This window comes from Homarus americanus, unplaced genomic scaffold, assembly GCF_018991925.1.
Source record: "Homarus americanus isolate GMGI-L3 unplaced genomic scaffold, GMGI_Hamer_2.0 scaffold32929, whole genome shotgun sequence".
In the NCBI taxonomy this organism is placed as follows: domain Eukaryota; kingdom Metazoa; phylum Arthropoda; class Malacostraca; order Decapoda; family Nephropidae; genus Homarus; species Homarus americanus.
This window is the reverse complement of record NW_024737097.1, coordinates 18,356,099-18,383,704: the sequence shown is the minus strand read 5'-3', so window position 1 is coordinate 18,383,704 and position 27,606 is coordinate 18,356,099. Positions and strand designations below refer to the sequence as shown.

General features: G+C 39.1%; 2 protein-coding genes across 2 annotated transcripts in view; both read right to left on the bottom strand.

Moving 5' to 3' along the window:
- The window catches only part of LOC121873134, a 160,181-nt gene that overhangs the window by 21,407 nt on the left and 111,168 nt on the right, over nt 1-27,606 (bottom strand). The window lies entirely within an intron of this gene.
- On the bottom strand, nt 75-27,606 carry LOC121873263 (facilitated trehalose transporter Tret1-like). Its single transcript, XM_042376692.1, has 5 exons — nt 26,968-27,606; nt 3,610-3,742; nt 2,943-3,061; nt 2,452-2,592; nt 75-1,969 (listed from the first exon to the last, which is right to left on the bottom strand). Exons 1-5 carry the CDS (start codon nt 27,169-27,171, stop codon nt 1,022-1,024), a joined length of 1,545 nt encoding a protein of 514 aa, XP_042232626.1. The 5' UTR covers nt 27,172-27,606; the 3' UTR covers nt 75-1,021.

The following is a 27,606-nucleotide window of genomic DNA, read 5'->3' as shown; positions in this document are numbered from 1 at the left end:
TTCCTTTACCTTTCTCTAATGAAGGCTTTTGTTAAACCACCAATGTATGTAATAAGTCATTTATGTCCAATGTATATTTTCAGCCTTCGGGCTGCAGAATTTTTTCAATAAACCGTTAATTATTATTATTATTATTATTATTATGTCTGAGTGTACATGATATCTAAGAACCTTCAGTAGAGGGACGAGTCAGCACTGAGACTTTTGCATTTCTTCTAACTATTTCAGGGCTGAAGCTGCTGCAGATGGGTGACACCAGGTTATGTGAAGAAACAGTGAGAAACAGGTATATATTTGGGTTGTCTGTGGGAGGGGAGCATCATAGCACGACACATCACTGCAGCAGTGTAAATAAATCAGCTTGAATGAAAGGAGAATCTGCGTCTGTTCTCGGTATCAACCACGGTAAAATATAAATGTATGATGTGAAATTAATGTATGAGGACACATATTTATTTAGAGTCTAATAAACTTATGAAAACTAGTATTTTACTTTTTTTTTAATAATATTTACGTAAGCCAGACTCTTTTCAGGGATTACCTTCACACCGGCTACGTGGTTGCACACACCGCACTAACGCGAGTCTTTATATGAAGAGATACACCTTCACTGTTGTGAACTAACCTGTGTTATGGAAGTTACCCAAAGTTTGACAAGAGAGAACGCCGTTTCTTCAGTAAAAATCAATGTTTTTTCCTGTTCACTACTCGTATCTTTGGTGAGAGAAGATGTTTTAGGCATATCAGTACAGGAAACGCTACGTTTGAGCCTATCCTAATAAATACTATGTACAATATGTACAAAATCAGGAATGAAAATCGTTTGATAAATGATATGTTACTTAAGAATATTCAACACTGGGATTCGATGGTGATTCAGTTATGTACAGTACATGAAATTTAAACAACTGATCAGTTCACTCTGTCGAGACAACCAGCATGTCAGGTTTCCGCTAAGCAAATACTGTGTGAGCAAAACACAAGAACGGCTATACAGTGTCGAGGAATAAGCCTCTACCGTCTACACTCTTGCGATGAAAGTTTCAATCAGGCTGTCATGTTTCTTGACAAAGGACTTTGTAATATCATCGATACGTTGTTCCTTAAGTTCCCGGAAGCAGACGAGAATGAAAATGTAGCCGCCTACACACACGACACAGTGGAACCAGAAGATCCCCCCTGTGGCCACCGCCACACGGATCTTATGGAAGATAACGTCCACCGCCAGCATGGACGACCACAGCACCATTGAGGCCATCGACACGCCCAGCCACTTGTACCTGGGGCTGAAGATCTCTCCCAGGGTGACCCAGGCGATGGGCCCCACACCGCTCCCATGGGCGAAAGTAAACAACACCACACAGAACACCTCAGCGATCCACTGATACATGAAGTAGTTGTCGACTTTGTGGAGGTCCTTTAGGAAGAGGAAGAGGCCTAGCACGAAGGAGGAAGCAGCCATGATGGTGAGAGACAGCAACAGAAGAAGCTTTCTTCCGATATGGTCCACAAGCAAAGCTGACAGAGTAATGGCGACAAGCAACACGATTGTTACAATGAAGTGAGCGACGTTGATATAGGCACTAGACACCTCAGCGAAGAGCTCCATGCCGTAGAGGGTGAAGCTGGCCACGCCCGTCATATTATAAAGGAACATAAGCCCACAAGAGATCAGAAGAGGCCGCCAGAATGTTGGTCGGACCAGATCATCGCAGACGATACTCCAGCGGTCCATGTCGCTGCTGTCAGAGATGTCATGGTACTCCTCCATTACGTCGTTCTCGAGGCCTCGTAGCCACTGGAGGGTCGCTAAGGCGTCGTTTGGGTGGATGTGGATGAGGAACCTGGGAGACTCAGGCATACACAGGACGACGGCGACGAAGACTGGCATGGCCACACAGACGCCCACGATGGCCAGGTTCTTCCACACAAGAATCTCGCCCAGCATGAAGCAGAGGAGAGACCCGACCTGTATAAGGGATTACGTTACAGTATAATGTTGACTGGACTCCGGACACAAGGAGAGTAAAGGGACAGTTAAAATGAGAAGTTTACCGAAAATCCCCAGGCAGCATTATGTTTCGGTTCATAACACACAGATGGCGCTCTTTACACCAACACGTGGAGGCGTCGTGTTGTGGCTAGACCGTTTGTCCCGCTGAGTTGCACTGCTGGTGTGGACTATTAAGCCTTGTGTGGGTGTGTTAAATACAAAACATAAAAAATTATACAAAACTGTCTTGATCCATATTGCACGATGACACAATGTAATTTAATATATTGTAGAATTATAATACGAGAGGCTAAATTAACTCACCATCAAGTAAATAACAGAAGTAAACAGAAGCTTAATAGTTAGTAATGTTATATGAATACTGTTATGACAAATGCTCAATATGCTCCAGAAGTGAATAATTACATTACAAATACATGTGATTATAGTACCCTCACCTGGAAGGCAAGGAGTGGCGCCGTGGACATGGCGCCACGTATCCTAGGCACGGAGATCTCTGCCACGTACACCTGTGCTACCACCATCACCACCCCAGTACACACACCAGACGTGGCGTGAAACAAGAACACCATCCAAACCTATAACACGGACAGGTTAGTGGGCGTGTGAGCTACAATAAGTAAAGAATAAAGAGTTATGTCGAAATTATCCCTCATCAAAATATAACAATATATCAGGTAATCTAACAATAATATGACAGTCCCAGCTGAGTATGATGGAGCAACTCATAAAGCAAAATAAAAATATACACCAAAAATTATACCAATTATAAGATTAAAATTAGAGCCAAAAAAAAAAAAGCAACAATCAATTATATGTCCAGTATCTAATATAATTCAGGTGATAAATTTAACTGATATGGTTATACTTAAAAAAGAGACTAATCGATAATGGTTCATCAAAAACAGGTAAGAAATGACTCACACACCTGGGTGGCAAAGATGACGAAGAGCCAAGAGAGAGCCATAGGAACCATCGTCAGCAGCAACACCACCTTCCTCCCGTAGTTAGCCAGGAACCCAGACATAAACCCTCCACTCAAACACCCTGACGGAGGTAACATATTTACTCACTTGCTAACTTAAATAAATAAATAAACAAATAAATAAATAACAATAAAATGGCAGACAAAAGAAATCACAATAAAATATCAAACACGACAAGATATGTTTTACCAGACAGCAGGTAACCAACACAGGGAGCACATCTATATCATGTCAGGAAGATTTTAGTTACGATCAAACGGGAAAAGTTGTATTCTATATGACCCCGGAGACGTCTTGAGGATAGATTCAGATTCGTTATATGTCATCAATCTCAAGAATAATGAGACAGGGAGATATTTTATGAGTCTCCTGACGCTTCTACAGGAAATATCTGAGTAGTTAGGTGAAAAAAACTCTCCGGAATTGTCAGATAGGGAAGAATTTATTTTTACCAAGAGTCAAGAAACTTCTAAAGATATATTTATAAAATTAAGTTTCTGATAAACCCCAAGAATTATTTTATAGGAAGAATTATCGTATAATTCCATAAATATCTTCAAGAAATAATCAAATAATCACAAATAAATCACATTACCTCAGTTAACTCACCCAGAAAGTGGACGTAGGTTCTCCAAGCCCCGAGCTGAGGTTTCATCAGCTCGGCGGGGTTCTTGGTGAGGTTGTAGGCCAGGGCGAACCCACAAGCAAGCGGAGCCAAGCAGCAGGCAAACGTCACTATGACCTACGTGGTATCAGGGGGTTGAAGGTAAGGGTAAGAGTGTGACGTCCAGGTGAGTGGGATCGAGGTATAGGTACGGGGTTTTGGGTGAGAGGGCTAGTGACGGAGTGGGGTGGGGTGGAAAGAGTTGAGTGGGTTGGATAGGATGTAAAGTCGGATATAGAGGATATACCAAGGTAACATTGAGGTAGTTTGGAGACGTGACTAATGGTTGTGGTGTAGAGAGGAGTGAGGTGGTGACGACAAAGGATGGTGCTATGGTGCTATGGTGAGGTGGAGTAGAGTGACAAAAGGTGGTGTGTGTGGGGATGATATGGAGTGGAATTTTACGAGGGGTTGATGACGTGTAAAGGGATGACAATGAATTACGATGGGACACATAGCAGTAAGCTAATGTGTACAGTAGAGAGATGAGAGATACGTGGGGTCGCTATACTGAGGCAGAGAGGTGAGAGGTAAATGGTTAAGGAGACAGAGGTGTGTTTAGGTACTGTGAAGGGATGTTGTTAATGATAAATAGTTGTCTTAGGGTCCTGTAAGATCACGACTCAACAAAGTAATATTAATTGGATGAAAAAATTACAAAAAACAAATCAATGGCAAGGTGATTACATTTCAGGACGAAGAAAATGCTGTCTAAAATATCACGATGTAATTGATGGAATATATAATTTATAACAAAATTAAAAGAAAATATAATTATCTATTCTAAACACGTTACGCACCATGCATTAGACTGAGCTATGGAACGGGAGATTTATTTTGTCTGGAAAAAAAATACACATAAATGAAAACTTGTGGTAAATATACAACTAAAACTGGTAGAAAGAAGAGAAGAAAGAAGGTTAATAATGAAAGAAAAATAGTTTGAAGTAATTATAGTAATTAATAGAGAATGATGATTTTTTTTCCCAGCTTGGACTTGTAACGATTTCAGTTCACCCCTCTGTCGTTGTTATAAAGTTATTACGGCTCCTCAACAAATAAGGTCTTTAAGCGTCTAACAAGTCCAACAATCATTACAAATTATGAGAAATAAACCCAAGATTCACCCCTTTAATGATGCCCAAGGTGTGTATGTACAGGTAAATAGATGTCAATTATGAATCAATCCAGGTGAAGCACAAAATGTTCAGCAGTAGATGGTGTTAGTTATCTCTGTTGCTGCCTCGTCTTCCTCTGTGTGCTCTCTTGTCTACGCTTCTTCCCCCCAGGTAAACAAAGGTGCCATAAAGGTGTCAATTTGGCAAAAAGTCTCACGTTAATGTTTGTAAACACCACGTGAGATTTCCAAAGACACGATAATATTTATACAATAGTGAGAAGGTTTATAAAGAAAACGAAAGAAAAACATACTGGGTAATTTAGAAACGAGATGTATATAGAAATAAAATTATTTTTCGGAACAAATAATACATTGCACGCGGACACATATTATCTCCAACGGCTGCCGGTCAAATTGCCCTCCTCAAGTTAAATGAGCCCTAACCTAACCTAACCTAACCTGACCTAACCTAAAATTGGGGACTACTACCATGGTCTTATTACTTGTGGTGAGATCCAGCCTTTGAGATGGTTGTAAACTTATCATTCATACTCACTACAAAAGTAAGTAAATTAATTAATAAATAAATGGATAAATAGTCATTTAAACGATGAATCAACACATAAGAGACATACAAATAACATATAAACACATAATAATAATAATGGGAGCCCCTCGTGTGACGTGGATGGCCGGCCCTAGGGCCACCTAGGCGTGAATTTGTTTAAGGTGTACAGGCTGTCGCCAACACAACAACCACACCCTAAGTTAACGAGCTGCATGGCCCAGTTTCAAGGAATAGTCGGAGAAGACCGGACAACTCGCCAACTGCACTGGCTAACCATTACCCCGGAATACGATCCGCAAATCAATTAACATCCAGGTCCCCAATTACTGCTGGGTAGACAGAGGCAAATAGCATACTTGACATTACACCACAGGTCGCCTCACACACTCACACACACACCTATACAATATATATATATATATATATATATATATATATATATATATATATATATATATATATATATATATATATATATATATATATATATATATATATATATATATATAAACAGATATAGGGTGAACAATATGAAAAGTTAGACACGCAGAGAATCAATTGTCATGAAATATTTTCCAACATAACTTTCCAGCGGTGCAACTCCACCTCACATACCAAAATTCCCCGTTTTTTATCCCCCTCCCCTTTTTCAAAACGAATGTATATATACCAAAAATGGAATGACATACACATACCAGAGAGGGAGAGAGGGATGAATGTGAAGTGCGGCTCAAAACAATGAAACAGATGGATGAAACACACAGGAGAAACAGAAATGATGAATGGGGGATTTTGGGGGGTGAAATTTGGGGGGAATTTTGAACATATCTGGAGGGTTATGGTGTCACTTGAGGGGGTCAAAGGCGACGTGATACTGTTGTGTGTGGGGGAGGAATCAGGGAAGGAAGAGCGAAAAGGGAGAGAAAGAAGGGGATAGAAAAGGAAAGGAGAATAAGGTGAAGATAGGTAAATAGGTGAAGTAAATAGGGGAATAGAGAGAAAAAAGGAGAGAAATGGGAGGAAGAAAAGAAGGGACAGAAGACTGAAAAGAGGGGAGGGAAAGAAAAGAGGGAAGGGAGCAAGAAAATAGGGGAAGAGAAGGAAGAGAAGGGCGAGGAGGGAAAGAGGGGGAAAGGAGAAAAGAGGGAGAAAATGAGGGAAAGAAGTAAAAAAAGAGTGTAAGAGAAGAAAGAAAAGACAGGAAGAGAACGAAGAAAAGAGAAGAAGACGAGGAGGAAAAAAGAAGAAAAAGAGAGCAGAAAAAAAGAGACAGGAATCAACAGAAGAGAAAGTGACAAAAGGGGAGGAGGAAGAAGAAGAAGAAGAAGAGGAGGAAGAGGAGGAGGAGGAGGAGGAGGAGGAGGGCACGAAAACAGGATAATAATTGGTGTTAACTTTCGCAATAGCTGTCATTATGAACAAGGCCACGCTGCCCTCCCCTTTACTCTCCACTGAAATGTAATTCTGTTCACCAGGGTCACATTTTATCGATTTTAAAGGTAATCATATCGTTCAGGGTCGTACTTTATGATAATTAAAGGTAATTCTATTTTTCAGGATCCTACTTTTTTCCCTGCCAATTGATCTTTTTTTCGTACTTTTTTCCCCTGCCACCCTAAGATTTTTCCTTGCCTCACTAGATTTCTTTTTACCTGCCACCATCTTTTTTTCATCCTACCTTTTCCCTGTCATCCCAATTTTTTCCCTGTAACTCCAACCTTTTCCCTGCCACCCTCCGTCTATTTCAATCCCTATGCTATTTCCCCCTACCATCCTATCTTTCTTTCTCTCGCTTTTTTATTCTCACTCCGCTTCCCCTACTACCTAAACCTATTCTCCCCACCTCCCTACCATTTCTCTTCCACCGTCTTTTCCTCCCTCCCCCCTCCTAGCTTCCCTTTCCTTCTTACCAATTTTCCCCGCCTATTTACCTTTCCCTCATACACCTAAGCCTTTTTCCCCCCATCAACATACCATTTCTTCTACCACCATCCTCATTTTTCCCCCGTTTTCCATGACTACACCATTTTTCCCTCTTCTACCCCTTACCTCGCTCTCCTACTCTTAGCGCCTACCTGGTTTTTTTCCCTAGGCTCCCCCTCTACTTTCTGTCTAGTATCATCACTATCCTCGGGCTCTGCTCTTTCTTCCTTTTGTTTTTATGTATTCTATTAATTAATTTAGTAATTCTATGTCCATTATCAGTTTCTTCTTTATCATGTGTGCTCTACTTTTTTCTTTCGGTATTATTTTGCATTTCTCTTTCTTTCTTTATTTTACATTAAAAAATCACACATACACACACACACACGCACAGATACGTATGACACACGTACATATAACACACACGCAAATACACACGACAGATATAACACACACACACACACACACACTTTACACACCCAAGACAACGCACTCCACTAGTGAAGTGCGTTGTCTACTATTAGCTAGTGACACCAGTCGTCCTTCCTCCCTTCCCAAGACAGACACAACCATTATATAAATTCAGTTTGATCTCGTAAAACTTTCCTACTAAAACATTTGCTTAATTTACCTAATGGCCACCCCAATTAGACGTGGCTATGCCGAGAGAAAGAGGCCAGTGGGCTTTGTATGATCCCCCCATTGTTCTTGATAGTATTGTCTCGTACTGTGTTAGAACCCAGTACTGTTGTTGCCTCCACAGAGTAATTAGTCTACCATAAGTGAACACAGAGGAGTTGTCTGGGATGGCTGGAGGGAGACACTACACACAACACAATTTTTGTTAAGTTTAATGTCGTATTTTTCTTCATTTTAAATCTTAATTCTTTCTGTATTCTTATTTGTTTATTGTGTACAGCAACACAGTAAATTTTATTGTGTTTTATTTAAAAAGAATGTGTACAGTTCCAAGGTTCGCCGCTCTGCCACTCTGGCGCTGTTCACGTTAACAACACAAGGGTGAGCTATTGTGTTCACAGTACTGATAGTGCCTAATAATAACAGTATTGCTGTACTTTGTTCAATATAATATACTCCATTTATATATATTTACTGATATAAAGGTATGGAAGTTATTTATTTATTTGTCCTTTTATAAACGCTAAAGGTTCTTTAGAAAAGAGAAATTATATTTTTTTTACATATTGTATAACGAACCGGCCAGCACAGGCAACATCCACGTCTATTAAAATCTTTGTGCTAACTTTTATTAACCGAGCACAAACGATGTTCACTGTTAAAACACAAGTTAAATTGGGAGTCTACAATGTATAAATATAAATATTTACAGTTTTATATATATATTTCTGACGAACAGCCTTTACCAACTTATTGACATAGTTCTTATTTATTTTGTTTATTAATATATTAACTAACTATTATATATATATACTCTCATTTGGTGTGACTCTTTCTTTTAGGGGAGATAAGGAAGGTGCAAGAGACCCTGGGGAAAAATCCCTAACCTCCCCTGAGAAGGAAAGTGATACATGAACCTAATTAGGTGAAACGTTCAGGTAGGTGACAAGAGGGAAGAGGTGATAGACAAGGTGGCGAAGAAGGTAACCTGAGTTGATGGGTAGGAGGGAGGGAGAGAGGGAGGGATGGTGAGTGATGGGAGGGAGAAAGGGTAGGGAGAGAGGAAGGGTAGGGAGAGAGGAAGGGTGGGAGGATGGGGGACGAACATGAAGTGAGAATGTGCGGATGATGGGAGGGAAAGAGGAAGGGTGGATGAAGATGGGGAAGGAGTGTAGGTGGATGAAGATAGGGAAAGAGTGTAGGTGGATGACGGGAAAGAGGCAGGTAAGGTAAATAGAAGAAAGGAAGTAATAAATGAAGGAATGAATGAAGGAAGGAAATAAAGAGGAAGGAAAGGAGGAGAGAAATGAAGAAAGGAATGAACGAACGAAGAAATGAAGGAAGATGGTAGACACACACAGTGATGCGAGACTGCTGCCTGAGTTACCATGTTAACCACCACCATCCACTACCATACTCACTCTACCTTAATCATGGTAGCGAGATCAACCTGGATATATTAATGTTAATCATGTACATAACTTTATTATTACTATTATTATGAGTATAACCATTCGTAGTTATAGTGTTGTTTTTATCGTATTATTATATTTGTTATTATTATTGTTATTGCTGTTATTATTATTAATATTATTAGTAGTAGAACAACATAAAATTATTCCACAAACAACTAGCCAGGAAATTACTTTGTGAACATACCTGATAATAATACTTTTGTTACAGGTAAAAAATATTTTATTTTTTCATAGATGAATGCGGTTGTTCAGGTGCAATTGACGTAAAATAAAGAGGAAATGCTTTTTTTTTACTGGCTATGGTAGATTTTGTATTTAAACCCGGTTATATATATTTCGTATTTAAACCCGGTTACATATTTTGTATTTAAACACCAGTGATATATATTTTGTATTTAATTACTTTCTATAGTATGTAGTAAATGTTAGGGTCTACTGAGAGATGATGCTTTAAAGTGTATTGTTAACAAATTAATTAATATTTTTTTTTGCATTCCATATTTTATTTTTGTAACTGGTTTAAATGTTTTTTTATGGAATTTTATACACTGTTATTGTTGTTGTTGTTGTTGATGTTATTGTTGTAGTTGGGGTTGTTGCTGTTGTTGTTGTTATCTTTGGTCTTTCAACTACCAGGGTTATTAAGCACCATTTACTATATCTTAGTTTCTACAACAGACTGGTTTTAGAAATGAAAAAGAGAGAGAGAGAGAGAGAGAGAGAGAGAGAGAGAGAGAGAGAGAGAGAGAGAGAGAGAGAGAGAGAGAGAGAGAGAGAGAGAGAGAGAGATCATAAAACTGTAAATACAAACACACCAAATATCAGTGTGAGGTAAGAGTATAAGGCAAGGGGGTATAAGAAAACATGATATGTAATGAATTAAGATATGAGAATAAGGTAAAAGTATAAGACAATAATATAAGTTTATATAAGGCTCATACAGTATACCATCAATAGTATAAGGAAATATCACAAAGCAATATTTTAACGTATGGGTATAAGGTAACAATATATGGTAAGTTTGCAGAGTAATAGTGAAATATAAGTTAGATGTTAGTAAAAGGCTTTAGTGTAAGGCAACAGTATTGGGTCATAGTGTAAGGTAATAGTATCAGGTCACAGTAAATTACAACAGGATAAAGTAATGCAACGGTAGATAACAACGGTATAAAGTTCCTATAAAACGGTAGGAGAAAACAGTATAAAATCCCCATATATATATATCACCAACCAGAAGCAACAGAAGGAAATAACAGTACAGGGTTATTATACAAAGCTAACAGTCCGAGATAACGGCGTCACCAAACGGGTAACAGATATCACACGACAACCATCACTGCTTCGGGGGGAACCTTGAGAAATTCGGCAAATTATATCGAACTCTAAAAGGTGGTTGGTGGTGGTGAGGGGGAAGGAGGAGAGTGAGAGAGAGAGAGGGAGATAACGAGAGCCCCATCCCTCCTCCCTCACCAATACCATCTCTCTCTCTCTCTCTCTCTCTCTCTCTCTCTCTCTCTCTTCAGTATATCCCCTGAGGGCCACTGACATGAGGGACTTAAGAGGGCCTTGGCAAGAAGATGCGGCCCACACCCACCCACCCACACACACACACACACACACACACACACACACACACACACACACACACACACACACACACACACACACACACACACACCTCCTTATTCCCATCATCGGCTCCCACATTCTCACACTTCTGACAAAACGTAGCCAAGCAGCTTATGAAATAGTTATGTGTTATTTCCATCGCTTTTACTATTGAGGTTCAGTGTGTGTGTGTGTGATAATATATATGTATAATGATATTATTTGTCTAATAAACAATTAGGTTATGTTTCGTAGTAGTGATGGTGATGATGGTAGTGATGGTGTGTCTTGATGATGATGATAATGACGATAATGATGATGATAGTGATGATGGTAAGGTTTTGCACTATACCTCGCGGTCGTTATCACTGTCACGCCACTAGTTAGTGTGAGAGAACGATACAGTATGTAGGGCACTAGGAATACATTCTTTCTTGAGGTAATGTTTGTATATTCTCTATCTTCTCTTTTTAACTTTATTCGTCTTTTCGTACAATAAAACCTAACAACAGGGAGAATGAAGAAGAAGAAGAAGAAGAAGAAGAAGAAGAAGAAGAAGAAGAAGAAGAAGAAGAAGAAGAAGAAGAAGAAGGACAACTAAAACAATGAGATGGTAAAATATAAGACAAAGAAATAGAAGAGATGAGAAAGAGGGACATAGAAGAATTGGAATTGAGAGAAAAGTGTAGAGAAGGAGATAATAACCCTGAGAAACAAGCTCAAAGAGACACACCTTCTGAGAGACACGTCCAATTACACGAGAAGCTGTGACACACACCTGACATTTAGGAAACACATGAGGAAACTATTAAGATTACAGGATGAGAGAGAATTACAACACAAAAGACCTATTTCACATCATAACTTTAGCTTTAATACGAAATAAATATTACTTCATTACATAAGCTCTCATATTTATCAAAGCTAAGTTAATATGTTACTAATTTAGCTTTCACCAAGGCTTCTAGTTCTACATATTGTAAACAAGACCATAGCATGAAATTAACAGGCCTTGGTATTGACGTCCAGTTCAATAGTGGGTCGGACAGGTAAGAAGAACCACCTACTGACGTCAGAGTATGGCACGTGGCGCCTCTTACCTACAGTATGGTGACGTCATAGTGGGTGAATTACAGAAAAAAGGATATTATTTACAGGATTTCACTCATATGTAGAGTTTATTACATGTTGGATATACCTTAAGCAGAGAGGACTACCTGTGACCTCTGGTGTTCATTATCGGGAAGTTTAATCATAGTCGCATTAGGGAGTGTGACGTCATAAGTTTACATAAATCAGCTGATGTTTGTTTATCCAGTCCGATATCTCACAAGTTTGAGTTTAATGGCATTATTTATACTTAAGTTACGATATATACCAGTAAATTGTATATTAGTAATGCTATTTAAATTGACTCTCTCTCTCTCTCTCTCTCTCTCTCTCTCTCTCTCTCTCTCTCTCTCTTAGGCATCTGCGGCAAGATATCGTGAGAACATAATTAAAAGTAATATTAAAATGTTATCTTATATGTCAGTCAGGACCCTCACATATGAGACTGTTACCACAAAGAACATTGGGCATTATCATGTGTGTGTGTGTGTGTGTGTGTGTGTGTGTGTGTGTGTGTGTGTGTGTGTGTGTGTGTGTGTGTGTGTGTGTGTGTGTGTGTGTGTGTGTGTGTGCGTGTGTGTGTGTGCGTGTGTGTGTGTGTGTTAAATCATCGCAGTACATCACCATCTGTTTTGTGTTACTTGAAAACTCTTCGTAAAAAAAAAAGAGCAAATCACCACATCTTTTAAACTCATGAGGACAAGGACTGAGAACATCAAAACAGGCAAACAAAATGACAGGTGAGCACACGTGTCTACCTACGAGACTATAAGACTCTAGAAAGGTAACTTGTAACTTAAGTACCTAAAGTAATGAAACTAAGCTCCCTTGACCTCCCAAGAGAGCTGAAGGTCCCAACAGCAACTCACCACAACACAATAGAGACGATGAAGGACAATGATGTAAACAACAGATAATGAAGGCGTGTGCTGGAGGCTGTCAACACACAACTGCTCTCCGTAATCACATGTCACAGCCCGGGGCTCCCTTACAAGACACATACACAGGCGGACTAGACAGCTGCTTCCCCACGCGTGTTGTGGATTACCTTAACAACTGTAGGTGGTCTTGTCTCATTATATGCTAACTATCTAGAGACGATCGGACACATGTTGTTGAGAATAATGTTCCGCATCTGAGACTGTAAGTTGTAGAGCCATTAACAAGCCCCTTTCAGCATCGACCGCTGGTAAGGCCGTGGATGAAGACGTGAGCAAAGACGCCTGACATGTGTGGCCAGAATATACTTGAAAAGGAAAAAAAAAGAAGATTCACCGAAGCGTTAATGTGAGAAGTGTAATGATGAGAAAATAATTAAAACCGTTCACACCCCAGGGACTCACCCGGACAACGCGAAGCAACCCTCACCCCCTCCCCCTCAAGACCCTAGAAACCCCCACCACCGCCACCACAGTATCCCACTTTCTTATCACTCGAGAAATATCACACACTAAATAAAAAACACGTCAATATCCCTCACATATAAACGAGTGCTATGTATCAATGCTTTATATATATATATATATATATATATATATATATATATATATATATATATATATATATATATATATATATATATATATATATATATATATATATATATAATATATATATATATATATATATATATAGGAAACGATAAATTACATTACCATCAAGTCATTAGCGTATTGTTGTAAAGATAACCAACAAGATGTAACCAACAAGACGTCCAGTTCACACTTGGCAGTATCTGGCAAGTTAGACAATGACAAGAGTTGCCAGCGGGTGTGTGTGTGTGTGTGTGTGTGTGTGTGTGTGTGTGTGTGTGTGTGTGTGTGGTTGGGAACGGCGTAGTGTTTACCCTTCCAACCGTCTTGTTCCGTATTGATAGTGACACACATACATACCTTCTAGCTAGGTAAAAGGTAACCTGATATGTAGTTAAAATTTGACATGTGTGTGTGTGTGTGTGTGTGTGTGTGTGTGTGTGTGTGTGTGTGTTTCTCCCTCACACTCCTCCTCTACATCTATCCCTAACTTGATTCTCTTCTTCCTTTCTACTTATCTTCCCTCCTCTTCTTTCAACTCTCTTTGCTTCTTTCCTCTTCCTTCCTCCCCTAACATCTCATTCTTACTCTCCCCACTCTATTCCCCCCTACCCCTCCTGCCCCCCCTTCCCCTCCAACAATATCACGGTGTAGACCACAATAATGCCAAATTAATTAACCTGTTTACGGCGAGTGATGATGACTGTTCGTACACAGGTAATATGCGTCAACCAATTACTTACCTGTGCTAAATATAAATATTATATGTGTGTGTGTGTAATAGTACCTCCCTCTCTCTTCTACTTTATCTACTTTATGTTATCATTATCTATCTATCTATCTATCCCTACCTAACCTATCCATCTATTACCGTGGAGGATGACATGGATTGGTATATAGACAGACAGTCTATCTCTCTCTCTCTCTCTCCTTCTATAGGCCAATTTAATTTATAAATTACATGATACAATAATAAAACCATTTGTTTCTCACATGACACAAATATTGCCAGAAAAAAATAAAGTCAGAAAGGTACGTAACATTACCTTTTTTCTAAATAATACATAACATTTTCGTTATATATATATATATATATATATATATATATATATATATATATATATATATATATATATATATATATATATAAATAAAGTTAACCTGTTATATTAAATAGCAAGTATATTAATACGAGGTAAGAGTTTTGGTTCAATGTTTGTCTGAATCACACGCACGAGTTTAACAAAATAGAAATAAAAACATCAGCTAGCATGCCTTGTGAATATTGTGTAATAGCAGGTGTTATCAAGGGGGGTTAATTTACTCCAGGTAGCACAGGTGTTTACGTCATCAGTGTTTTTTTTAAAGAAGAGAACAATTTATTAATATTATTGTTGGTTAATAGAGCGATAATTGTTTTAAAGGAGAATAAAACACACACACACACACACACACACACACACACACTGATAGTTGTTGTTGTGGTGAAAGTGACATGGTTCTCTTTGTCATGGTTCAAAATTAATACACAACATCTTTTAAGCTGATACCTTTCACCAACACGTGAATTATCGTCTGTTTTAAGTTACTGCCATAGATGGGAGTGAACTAACCATTAACACCATTTTCATGCTAACTAGTGCAGCAAGTTGACCCAAATCATTCAATAACAACATCCCCCCCTCCTCCCCCCCCCCGTACTAAATCGTCCAGTTCTATCGTCACAATCTGTCACTGTGTATAAGATAGACAGATAACAGTAAAATAACAACTATGTAACGCATTATAACGTTGTCTTAGGAAGATTGCCAATGGCGTCACGGTAGCTCAAATATCGGTCAGTTTGAGATGGTGACAGGTGCGCGCCTTGAGGGACTCCACACACAATAGCAACTGGTTCCCTGAAGATGGCGTGTAGTGGTGGTGCAATCTTCTTAAAGAGACGGGAAATTATACTGAGGGAGGAGGAGGAGGAGGAGGAGGGAATGGTAGACAGGAGAGTATAAGATGGCTGAAGGACCAAAGGGAGATGGGAAGGTATTGGGAATGGCTTGGTGGTGGTGGTGGTGTCGTTAAGATCTTTGATGAGAATGATGGAGAAGAAGGAAATGAGAAATTGAAAAAAAAAAGGATGATGAGAAGGTGGAACGGAGGAAAAAAGAAAAAGGGAGAAGAGGGAGACACCAATTGACTCATGATGTTAGGAGGAGGTAAGGAAGAGGACTTAGAAGAAGAAGAGGGCAAAAAATATGATAAAGCAAGAAACGAACTGAAGAGAGAGGAAAGTCCCCACCTATACCTGGTCGCTTCTACAGGTGGATAACAGGATAATTGGTGAAGTTGCGGAAGACGGTCACATAATTTCTAGAGGCGGTAAGAATCCCCACAACTGAGAAACCTTTCCGGACTCTTAAGAAAGATGGTGGGAGTGTGTTGCCTTTACGAGAGAGAGAGAGAGAGAGAGAGAGAGAGAGAGAGAGAGAGAGAGAGAGAGAGAGAGAGAGAGAGAGAGAGAGAGAGAGAGAGAGAGAGAGAGAGAGAGAGAGAGAGAGAGAGAGAGAGAGAGAGAGAGATTCACAGTACCCGCTTCATCTAACCTTTGGCTCAATTTAGTCAACCTACATCTTGTCTTTACTGACCAGACATAATAATTTCCGCGTTTGAGGGATTTTTTTTTCAATATAAGCAATCGTACCTTTATGAAGACTGATTAGCTTTATGTCCGGTGGTCAAGTGGGTATAAGACTCGCCACCTGTCTTGTATCCACCCCGTCCCAAGACTTATAGAATCCACTTTCACTTCCCAATTTTACTTCATCCTATTTTAGCTTTCTGAATTACAATCATTTTATCATCGCCCGATAGAGTGTTCAATTACAGGATATAAAGCTATATCCAAATAATTTTAGCTGTACTTATGCGATTTTAGCTGTGCTCAGGTAACATTCAAGTAGTTTTTGTTGCATCAAAACAGTCTTAGCTACAGTGATATACAGTAGTTTTAGCTGTAGACAAACAGTGTGAACGGGCCACAGCAGCCATCCGTGAAGAGTAAGGATCCGCGCTGTAAGGTAAACTGTAACAGTGTAACGGAGTGGTGCGCTACACACACACACACACACACACACACACACACACACACACACACACACACACACACACACACACATACAATTCATACACGATCTGCCACGCACACATCATTGCTTCCACGCATAATTCCCGTTTACACGACCAAATATTTCTTAAGCTATACAACTTCGCTAGTGTTTGCAAGCATAAAGGCAGGTCACGTTTACAGCTTCTGCTTCCACGCATGAACGAAGCTCACTGGCCCTACATCTATTGACAGAGTTTTGATATGATCACAGTTACTGCCCGTGGACTTAAGATCAGATCACAAACATAACTATATGAATGTTTATAGGTGCTGATAAACACTACCCTTGCTTATTTTTGTTTTGCTGTAACTTCATCAAATAAATAAATCAAAACTGTAGAATATATAAATTATGTATATAGTGTTTCTTTACATACATATATAATTCAGACCTAACTTACACAGCCCCTTGTTTCTACGTACACAACCCCTTACTTCTACTCACATAGGCCCCATACCCACGCACATGTAACTGCACACGTACACATTTGCTGCTTCCACGTAAACGGCAATTCCCACGCACACAACCTGGGCTTCCAACGACACACACAATTACCCACATACACACAGACACTGCCAGGCTATAGCTCTCGCATGTGTCACTGCCAAGGCGACAATGATCACTGTTCTATATTTAGTGAATTCACCGCAGTCACTGGAACGCGTCTGAGGTTTAGTATCTACGGGAAATATGAAGAAAAATGGACTTTATAACAAAATAGATATAAGAATAAAGATGGTACTACTATAATAATAATGATGATGATGATGATGATGATGATGATGATGATGATGATGATGATGATGATGATGATGATGATGATGATAATAAACAAACACATAATAAATGATAACGTGTTGGTAGACAATTCTTAAAATGTTAACAAAAATAGCCTATCATATTATTTTTACCAGTATCTTACGTAATAAACTTCTCAAAAAAAAATAATCCTTTCGTGAGTTACCAACAATTAACATGGTAAATATTATCGAAAAAAATAGTTAAATATCTTGATAACGATTATGACTTATGTAGGTAAAGTTAAGGATAATTGGTGTTAATAACTGTAGGTGAATATCAGTTCCCTTGTTCTTCACCGCTGGAATAGACTGGAGACTATGCCAGTAACGGTAGAAAACTGTGGTGGTTTCTAAGCTATAAATTTTAAGAGACAGATTCTTCCCACACTGATGATAGTTAATTTGATAAAGATTTCTCCGTTGCTTTCACCCAGTTTCAGTCGAGCTTTTTCTATGTATGACTGTACTATTTTTTTTTGTCATGTTTGTGTACTGTACTTGAGAGTCTGATGTTCTTTGAAACTTTAGCACACACACACACACACACACACACACACACACACACACACACACACACACCACCAAAATCATTCATACCGCCAACATAAACACAAGTCACATTAACTAATTATAATAAACAGTAATCTTTAACTTGTACAACACCCACACGCTTACCTGCTGTTGTTACTATATGCTTGTAAATATGTACAGTAGTTTAGAGTGCGTGAGGATGTTTGTTGAACGTGGAAGCTGTGAACTGTAGATAATGGAGAGGTTGTGAAGTGTGTGTGTGTGTGTGTGTGTAATAATAGCTAGTATCAGCTATTATTAATATTAATAAACTATTAATATGTGTGTGTGTGTGTGTGTGTGTGTGGAATGTGTGTATTATGTGAAGAATGTGAAGTTTTACAGTGTATTATTATTATTATTATTATTATTATTATTATTATTATTATTATTATCACATCATACACATTCCGTCAAGGTATAAATTAACCCTTTACTATACCTCTATTATAAAAAACTAAAATTCCTGAATATTTAAGGTGTACCTTCTGGACTCACGCACTTGACAGAAACAGCTGACAGTGATTTATGAATGAAGACAGACTGTGTTTATATCTTCTGTTAGCCCGATGGAGTGGTTGTGTGAGAGGCAGATGTTTGTTTATAACCTGTTTTGTATTGTTGTTACCGTCAATATTGTGTGTGTATGTATGTATGTATGTATGTATGTATGTATGTATGTATGTTCGAGTAAAGTTGAGCCAATATTGAGATAAGTGTTGCCATGTTAGGAGAGGGATGAGTACCTTCCGAAGGTCGCTCCTTCCTTTAAGTACCTAGATTAATTTAATTGGCGATACTGCTTCGTGAACTGTGTGTGTGTGTGTGTGTGTGTGTGTGTGTGTGTGTGTGTGTGTGTGTGTGTGTGTGTGTGTGTGTGTGTGTGTGTGTGTGCACTGCATCAATGGCTCCACTGAAGGGATCTCTTCCCTCAGAAACGGAAAGATAAGACCTTTCTCTCCTGGATGGAAGGAAATTTCACCACATAGTTTATTTAACAATATTCACATCGAGAAGACACAGAATTTTCAAACGGTCGTACAAAAAATACTTCACCTATCTGGATATATGAGGAGCCATCCAACCGTCTCTCTTACGTTTCGGCACACAGATGACGACCAGAAACGAGATGGAATTGCACAAAAAACTCTACCGTTACCAGAGACCTTTAGTAAAAACTGACGCAGGATTATTCTTTGCGTCTCCATCATGTACAGTTTTAAATGCTAACAGAAGACGACCACACTCAGGTATCAGCGTCTAGGGTAAGACCTTGAGACTCAGATTGGTGCTGTCTCCTGCCCAAATGGGACTGTCAGTGGAGATGACTACCTTACATTGTTACCTCAGTCTCTTCTGCCTCTAATCTTAATCATCTTGACATACTTGGCATACCACTCAGGCCACTCCACTCACCCGGTCTCGTCTCCAGGGTTACATAAATGATCACGAGAGATATATGTGTGTGAAAAAATGTAAAATAATATATCTAAGAGAGACGGGTGCATGAGGCCGTGATATAACACACCAAGAGGGTTGCCTGTGGTGTCTCGTCAAAGGTCACACGTCCACACAGCAACACCCCGGGGCTTAATAATAACCTTGTAGCTGGTGCCAGTAGTATACACTGCCTTGGCCACACACCACACGTTCATATATACGCTTACGTAAGTTTCATAAATCCTACAAGAATATTTTAATGTATTCTAAGTTTCACCAAAAGTGTTTGATCTAAGGTTTATTTTGTTATCTCTTCGCAAATTTTTTTTTCATTATTAGTTGTCATATTCAACTCAAACTACGCAATTATTGTAAATTTTGTTCTTTAGGCAAATTGTGATTATTTTCACTTGTATATACATCTTCATTTGCAGTACTTCCTTAACAAGCATCATCACGGTTTTTCCTGATTCACAACAAGTCTCCCAAATATAAGTCAGCAAAACTTCATAATCGTAATGACATCCCGGGAAGCTACTTCATGCACAATGCTCTTTTGTCACCCGTCACGCCCGCCCATCGTACACACGTTCCCGGGGCCATAAGTAGCATCAACACCCTTCCCCTTGTGTACACCCAACACCACGTCCTCACCAGCCGGATTTTAAACCAGGAACAACAACACAATAAGTCACTACCTAAGGAATAATAATAAAAAAAACATCAAAACATCTTAGCAAGTTTTTTTTTTGTAATTTAACACGAAAGCAAAACTTTAATACATAAAACCAGATCAAGTTTTGAAAAAGTAATTAATATTTTTTAATTATCAGCGCTAATGGTGTTATTTATCCTGTAACATCAACACAGACAGACGGGAGGAAAAGTGATACAGAAATATTTTTTTATATTACGTAAAAGTACACGTGTAAACAAGGCAACTTTTAAATATCAGTCACTGCATTTTAATTCCCATCTGTTTTTACGGTCCTAATGCAGGCCATCTGTTAAAAAAATGAAAAATCCTAATTAAACACGTCCATATGTTTTCTTTCCCAACTTTTTACCGTCTTTATTATTACTAGTAGTAGTAGTAGTAGTAGTAGTAGTAGTAGTAGTAGTAGTAGTAGTAGTAGTAGTAGTAGTAGTAGTAGTAGTATCTTATTGATAAACAGATAAGACTGTCGCTATCACCCACTCTGTTGTCTCTGCTATACAATTTTACCCATTTACAAATTCTATTGGTTATTGCATCTGTCGTTGAGTTATTGCACCATGTATGTTATTTATCACAAACTATGTATTTAAAGCCTTTGATTGTTTGTCTTTTAAACAGCCATGCGACGTTAATTGACATGGATTATCTGGCAATATTCCAATTATCTGGTTCGCTAATCATCCATTGGGTCATGATATCTGAAACTTCATAGAAACCGAGGCTTTGATATCAAGGGTGACTCATGTAAAGGTTGGGAGGGGGGGTTACTAGCCCTAGCCGTCATATTAATAGCAAGAGATATTCATGTATTGAGAGACACACACATGTAGCTTACCATATAACATTTGATGAGACATAAACAATGAGACATAACAAAAGCGTGAGACATGAGTAACGTGAATTAATTCCTACTGAGAGAGACAGTATATACGAAACAGGTGGTGAGACATTAACAGCTGACGAGACATGAATGGTGAGAGTTATTTATGTAGAGATTTCAACACGATAGCTGATGAGAGAGAGAGAGAGAGAGAGAGAGAGAGAGAGAGAGAGAGAGAGAGAGAGAGAGAGAGAGAGAGAGAGAGAGAGAGGTAGAGAGCTACAGAAAACACAAGAGACACATGCCATGCGTGACAATTGGCTCCAAAGATAGAAAAAACTTACACGTGCAAAATGGAAATACTACCAATAGCGCACCTGCTAAAAAAAAAAAAAAAAACGGGACGTAAATTTAAAACAGCATTAACAAACAAGACACTACCGTAGCCTCCAGCCCTTGACCGCCGCTTTTAGAGAGTTTTAATGGGAGACTTTGAGCCTACAGGTGTGTGGTGACCTGTGTGAGCCTGAGAGTGGGAGCCTCGGGGAATTTGAAGCACATAGTTAAAGCACACAAACAATACCACCTGACACTATGACCGGTTTAAGGCTCCAATTTGGTTTACTTTGCTGGTCGTCTGTCAAAAATTATCATTATTACTATACATTATTTTTTCTTTATACATACATACATACATACATACATACATACATACATACATACATACATACATACATACATATCCAAGAGACAGTTGCCCAATTCCTCATAAAAAAAATATTCGTCTTATATTTAACGCATATTAGTTTTAATGTACTCTGGTTTTACCTATATTTTACCTTTATTCATACTGCTTATCTATAAAGAATCAAAGTAACATCATTATTATTACTATTATTATTATCATTATTATTTTCATTGTTGTTGTTGTTATTGTTATTATTATCATTATTAACTTGCATACACTATTGTTATCTCAAGCTTTTTTTTTAATCTATGTTGACAATGCATCAGCTCTTGCATATCAATTGACCTGAGTATCAATTAGCAGTTCCAACCTCGTACCATAATATGTATTACCTGTTCTGACCACGTATCATTATCACCATTATTACTTTAATATTTATCAAAAACTATATTATTATTGTCCACCTATTCTCTGTTACTTATCCTTCATCTGTCAACTCTCTCTCTCTCACTCTCTCTCTCTCTCTCTCTCTCTCTCTCTCTCTCTCTCTCTCTCTCTCACACACACACACACACACACACACACACACATCTTTAACGTAGAAAAGCAGGGATAAGTTGAGGAATAGAAAGAAAGAAAGAAAGAAAGAAAGAAAGAAAGACTGAGGGCAGAAAATGAAACGAAAAATAGAGAAAGAGAAACAGAGGGAGGGGGGATAAACTGGGAGAGAGAAAGATGAAATGACAAGGAGAAAAAATTGTGGAGAGGATGAAAGACAGAGATGGCAGCAGAATAAGAAAGAAGAAAAACAAGAAGAGTTGGAAGAAGAAGAAGAAGAAGAAGAAGAAGAAGAAGAAAATGAGAGGAAATATATACAAGAAGCAGGGAGGATATAGATGGTTGAAAAACAAAGATACTCAGTTTTCAAGACTCATCCTACCTACCTGGGAGTACAGTATATGCGGCAATGAACAGGTGATTCTGAGTCACATTACAAATCAACAATCAGCTGTGTTGTATCGACCAAGTATCAGCTGTTCTATTGACGTATCTCAGCTGCTCAATCCACCTTCTAATCAGCGTATCTAAACTGTTCTCACCACCTGTTCTAGCTAAGCATCAGCTGCACTAACTACGTCTTCAGCTGTTGTTTCTACCTATATAAGTTGTTTACGTCTCGGCTTTGTTGACATTCTATCAGCTGTTTCTGGGTACTATCCTTCATCTCTAGTAAGAAGTAAGTTAATAGTGGGTTAGTGTAACTGTGAGCCAGGAAGACCGTGTGTGTGTGCGTGAGGAGGCCAGCAGTCAGACCATCTGTTGCAGCGGTCCTGTTACACTGTTATGCGTTCTCCCGTTCCTCACTCACTCGCTCTCTCCCTCTCTCACTCGCTCCCTCCTCACCCCCCCCCCCTCATTCTATCCCACCAATCACTTGCTCCTTCGCTCCCTCTTTTACTTACTCGCTTCCTCTCTCAGTCATTCGCCCTCTCCCTAGTTCACTCTCTCTCTCCCTCTCTTCCTACTTACTCCCTCCCTCACTTGTTCTTTCCCTTCCCCCTTCACTCCCATTCTCCTTCTCTTCCCCCCCCTCTCTGACTTACTCGTTCCCTGCCTCACTCACTCACTCCCTCTCACATTCCTTCCTTCAATCCTTCTCTCCCTTCCTCCTTCACCCCCCCCTCTCCTTCCCTCCATAAACCAATCCTTAATCATAAACATCTAATACATATCTGCATGAAAAAACAAACAGTTATATAAATTCTGACAATAAACAAATTCCGAGTAAGATTTTTGTTACTACATTTTAACAAGACACAATAGAATAGTTTCTTTATATAAATTCTGGAGTTAATCTTACGGACGATTAGCATTACTTCACTTACTATTTATACTAGTTCAATATAAAACAAGATACTACTGATAATTTGAAAGATAATGAAAGGTGTGATAAGCATGAAGAAAGGAATTGACAGACATTAGACAAACACTGAACGAAATTAAAACAATTAAAACAATTAAAAAAAATACAAATATCAACACGCAAGAACAGAAAGAATATTGGACAAACTCTTCATACATGGTTGAGAAAATAAGAAAATATACTTCGATTAAAAAACAAGGAGGTGGGCAAATACAGGTAAGGTCTTGACTGAGCGCAACCTGAGCATTAACTGTCAGGTGCTGAACTGACGTAAAAATCACACATAAATCAACTTTAACAATGGATTTCAATAAAGTCTCACTAAATACCGAACCTTAACGCACGTATGTTAACCTAAACTACCTTAACCTAACCTAATCCGGGTACAGTAGACGTGAATTAACTTTGTCTATTCCAGGGACGTCAACATTCCAGGATACCGTAAGCATGTTCCTACCAACTTAACAACAGTACTGACAGAGATTCCAGAGACAATACCATACATACGGTCACTCCGCTGTCATCTGTTTATCACTAGATTTTAATACCTGAACTATAATAAGAGATAGGAGGTATTGTGGACACGTTCGGATTTCATTTATGTTTTCTTAATCCTATGATAAGGGGGATTTAGCCCTCTGAGTATAATATAGCATTTGAGGTCATCATATTCAAAGGGTTAAGTCATCGTTCTCAAGGGGTTAAGTCATCGTTCTCAAGGGGTTAAGTCATCGTCCTCAGGGTTAAGTCATCGTCCTCGAGTGGTTAAGTCGTCGTTCTCAAGGGTTAAGTCATCGTCCTCAAGGGGTTAAGTCATCGTTCTCAAGGGGTTAAGTCATCGTACATAAAGGGTTAAATCATCGTACTCAAGGGGTTAAATCATCTTACATAAAGGGTTAAATCATCGTCCTCAAGTTCTTAAGTCATCGTCCTCAGGGGGTTAAATCATTGTACTCAAGGGGTTAAGTCATCGTCCTCAAGGTGTTAAGTCATTGTACGTAAAGGGTTAAGTCATCGTACTCAAGTTCTTAAGTCATCGTCCTCAAGGGGCTAAATCATCGTACATAAAGGGTTAAATCATAGTACTCAAGGGGTTAAAATATCTTAATCAATGGACTATTTTACTGTACTCTACATTTTCATCATCCATGAAAGAGTTAACACTACTAATAAAATCCCATAAGGTTTCAACACCATATTACACCTGGATAACTATCAACGTGTACATCTCTTTTACCTGCTGTTTTTTTTTGTTACCTGTTGTTAATTACGTATAGAAAGTTAAGAATACCTGCAGTGGAAATATAACACCACGTAAACAAGTGCTAAAGGCTACTGTGAGAGCGTTGTTATGATACTGAATATGACCACAATGACGGAAGTATATCAGGGAGGAGGAAGAAGGTGGGTGAAGGTGGTGTTTATCCGTACCACCTTCTGTTCCGTGTGGTGTGTGTGTGTGTGTGTGTGTGTGTGTGTGTGTGTGTGTGTGTGTGTGTGTGTTTCACCTTCAGGTTTTGAGATGTTCCCTGGTATTTAAGTTAATTACTTAAGGAGAACTTTCTTGTTTTAAGACGTCTTTCTCCTGCAGCACCTTCAGGTTAGTGGGACGCAGTCTCCCCAGCCATAGTTTATAACTACTGCTGATGTCATGCTGCCCGTCTCTCAGAATACAAATAATTACACACACACTCAGCACTTACCGCTACGTAACTTATATTCACATAACACTCTAAAATTACATACCAATACGCTTACTTTACACTTCCATACATATACTTAAAAAAATACATAATTCATCATACTTACATACCTCAGGTTACACTTACACATATTCAAGACTTAACACACACACACACACACACACACACACACACACACACACACACTTTCCACACAGAAAACTAAATCATAATCGAGAAAAACACCCAACCATAACCCTGGTATCAAGTATCCCTTTAACTCCCCCAAAAAAAAAACGTTTTGTTACAACACATCCTGACTCCACAGCCAAGCTAAACGTTCCTGCATCACAGCTGTTCCCAGAGATAGAACGTTTGTTGACTATTTGCCACCCTACCGTAATTCAACCATTGATATATCAGTTAGAAGAGCATCTTTCAACCACTAGTGAGTAAATTGAGGTGATTGATGGATAACTAGGTGATCAATGACACAGACATAATCGTTTTAGAAAATTTTAAACTATGAGAGGATGGCTTGAGGTGACTGACGTGTTGTTAAAGAGAGATGTCACGGTAGTAGTTTGATGTATGTTGATGATGATGATGATGATGAGGATGATTCTGATGATGCGGGCGTGGATAATTGAGCTTTGCGGTTAATTGCTTTGATTGATTGATTTTATATAATGAAGTGTTTGCTGTGCTTGTTTATATAAGTGACTGAAGTGATCCTTGAATTAATTAGGTAACTGGTTGATTGGTTGCTTGAGTTGTTTAGTTGATTGTTTAACTTAATAACTGATTGATTGGAACGTTTGATTGTTTCTTTTTTTATTATCAATTAATTCAATCGATTACTTTGATTATTTTATTGCACCGACTACTTTAATAGACTGGGTGATTGCTTAACTAACTGCATGGACTGAATTATATACTTGATTTGATTGATTGGTTGAAAAAAAAAGTTCTTTAGTGATTAATATTATTGAATTGAAAGGGATTGAAGTCGCTTAGGGATTGTTGTTTTTCTATTTGATATCTCTTTCGCAGCATTGTCTTCGCTTATCAATCTCCACTATCACGTTACTACTAAATTTATCTCTTGTTGTGGAAGATAATTAACTCTTCTCTTTGTATCTTCTTCCTCTTCAATTAATTATTTCCTTTTTCTTCTTCAATGGCTCATCTTTCTCCTCTTCATCAGAGATATCTCATTTTCTCTTTCGATCTAAATCACTCTCCTCTTCAATGGGAAATATCTCACATTTTCACTGAGACAATTTCTTCCTTCACCGAGTCACGTTTCTCTTTGTTTTCACCGAGACAATATGGCGTCTTCCCAACTTGTCTTCAGCTCAGACAATTATATCTCTATTAACACAGTCCACATTCTTCACCGAAACACCCGCTTCATCCTCGTTACTGACACACGTATTTTTCAGAGAGATTATACAAACAAGAAGTGGATATCAATCTAGGCATTAAGAGACGCGAGACAAGTAAGTTATCCCTTATACCACACCTGTTGCCTGAGTCCTCGACGCTTCTTGGAGGAGGGCAGGAGGTCGATGGTGCTGCGGAAGGAGTATGAAGGAGTGCTGCTGGGTGAGAGGGTTTTCCCGCCCAGGTCCCTCCCCTTCTTCCTGTTGTCGGTGACGACCTTGACGGAGCCCCTGGAGGTGTTGTTCTCACTCCTGCTGTGTCGCCAGTCCCCAGTGTCCCCCATTATCTCCTCCAGGGAGTTTTTGGAGGCGACGCCCGTGGAGCCCTTTCTAGAGGTCCTCCTCGTCTCTCCATCAGGTCGTCCATGTAGAGAGCGTTCTTGGAGCTACTCCTTGAGGTGCCAGGGAGTTTATGTAGGGAAAACTCCACCTCGTTGAGAGAGTCGTGGCTCATCTCATCCTCAGACGTCTGTGAGGGTCTCGTGAAGTCCACCACGATCTCCGACTCAGACCTCGGCAGCGTGGCGGACAACCCGCAACTGGTCGGCATCTCCAGTTCCGCCAACAAGGACCGGATTCCTTCCGTGGTCGAAGCCACCGTTAATGTAAGACGGTGATTTGGATTCAGATTTGAGCCACAACAGAGGTAATTACCATAATGAAGCCACAAGGAAGCCACGGCGACCGCGGGTTGGTGGAGAAGGAACCAGCCGGCTGGG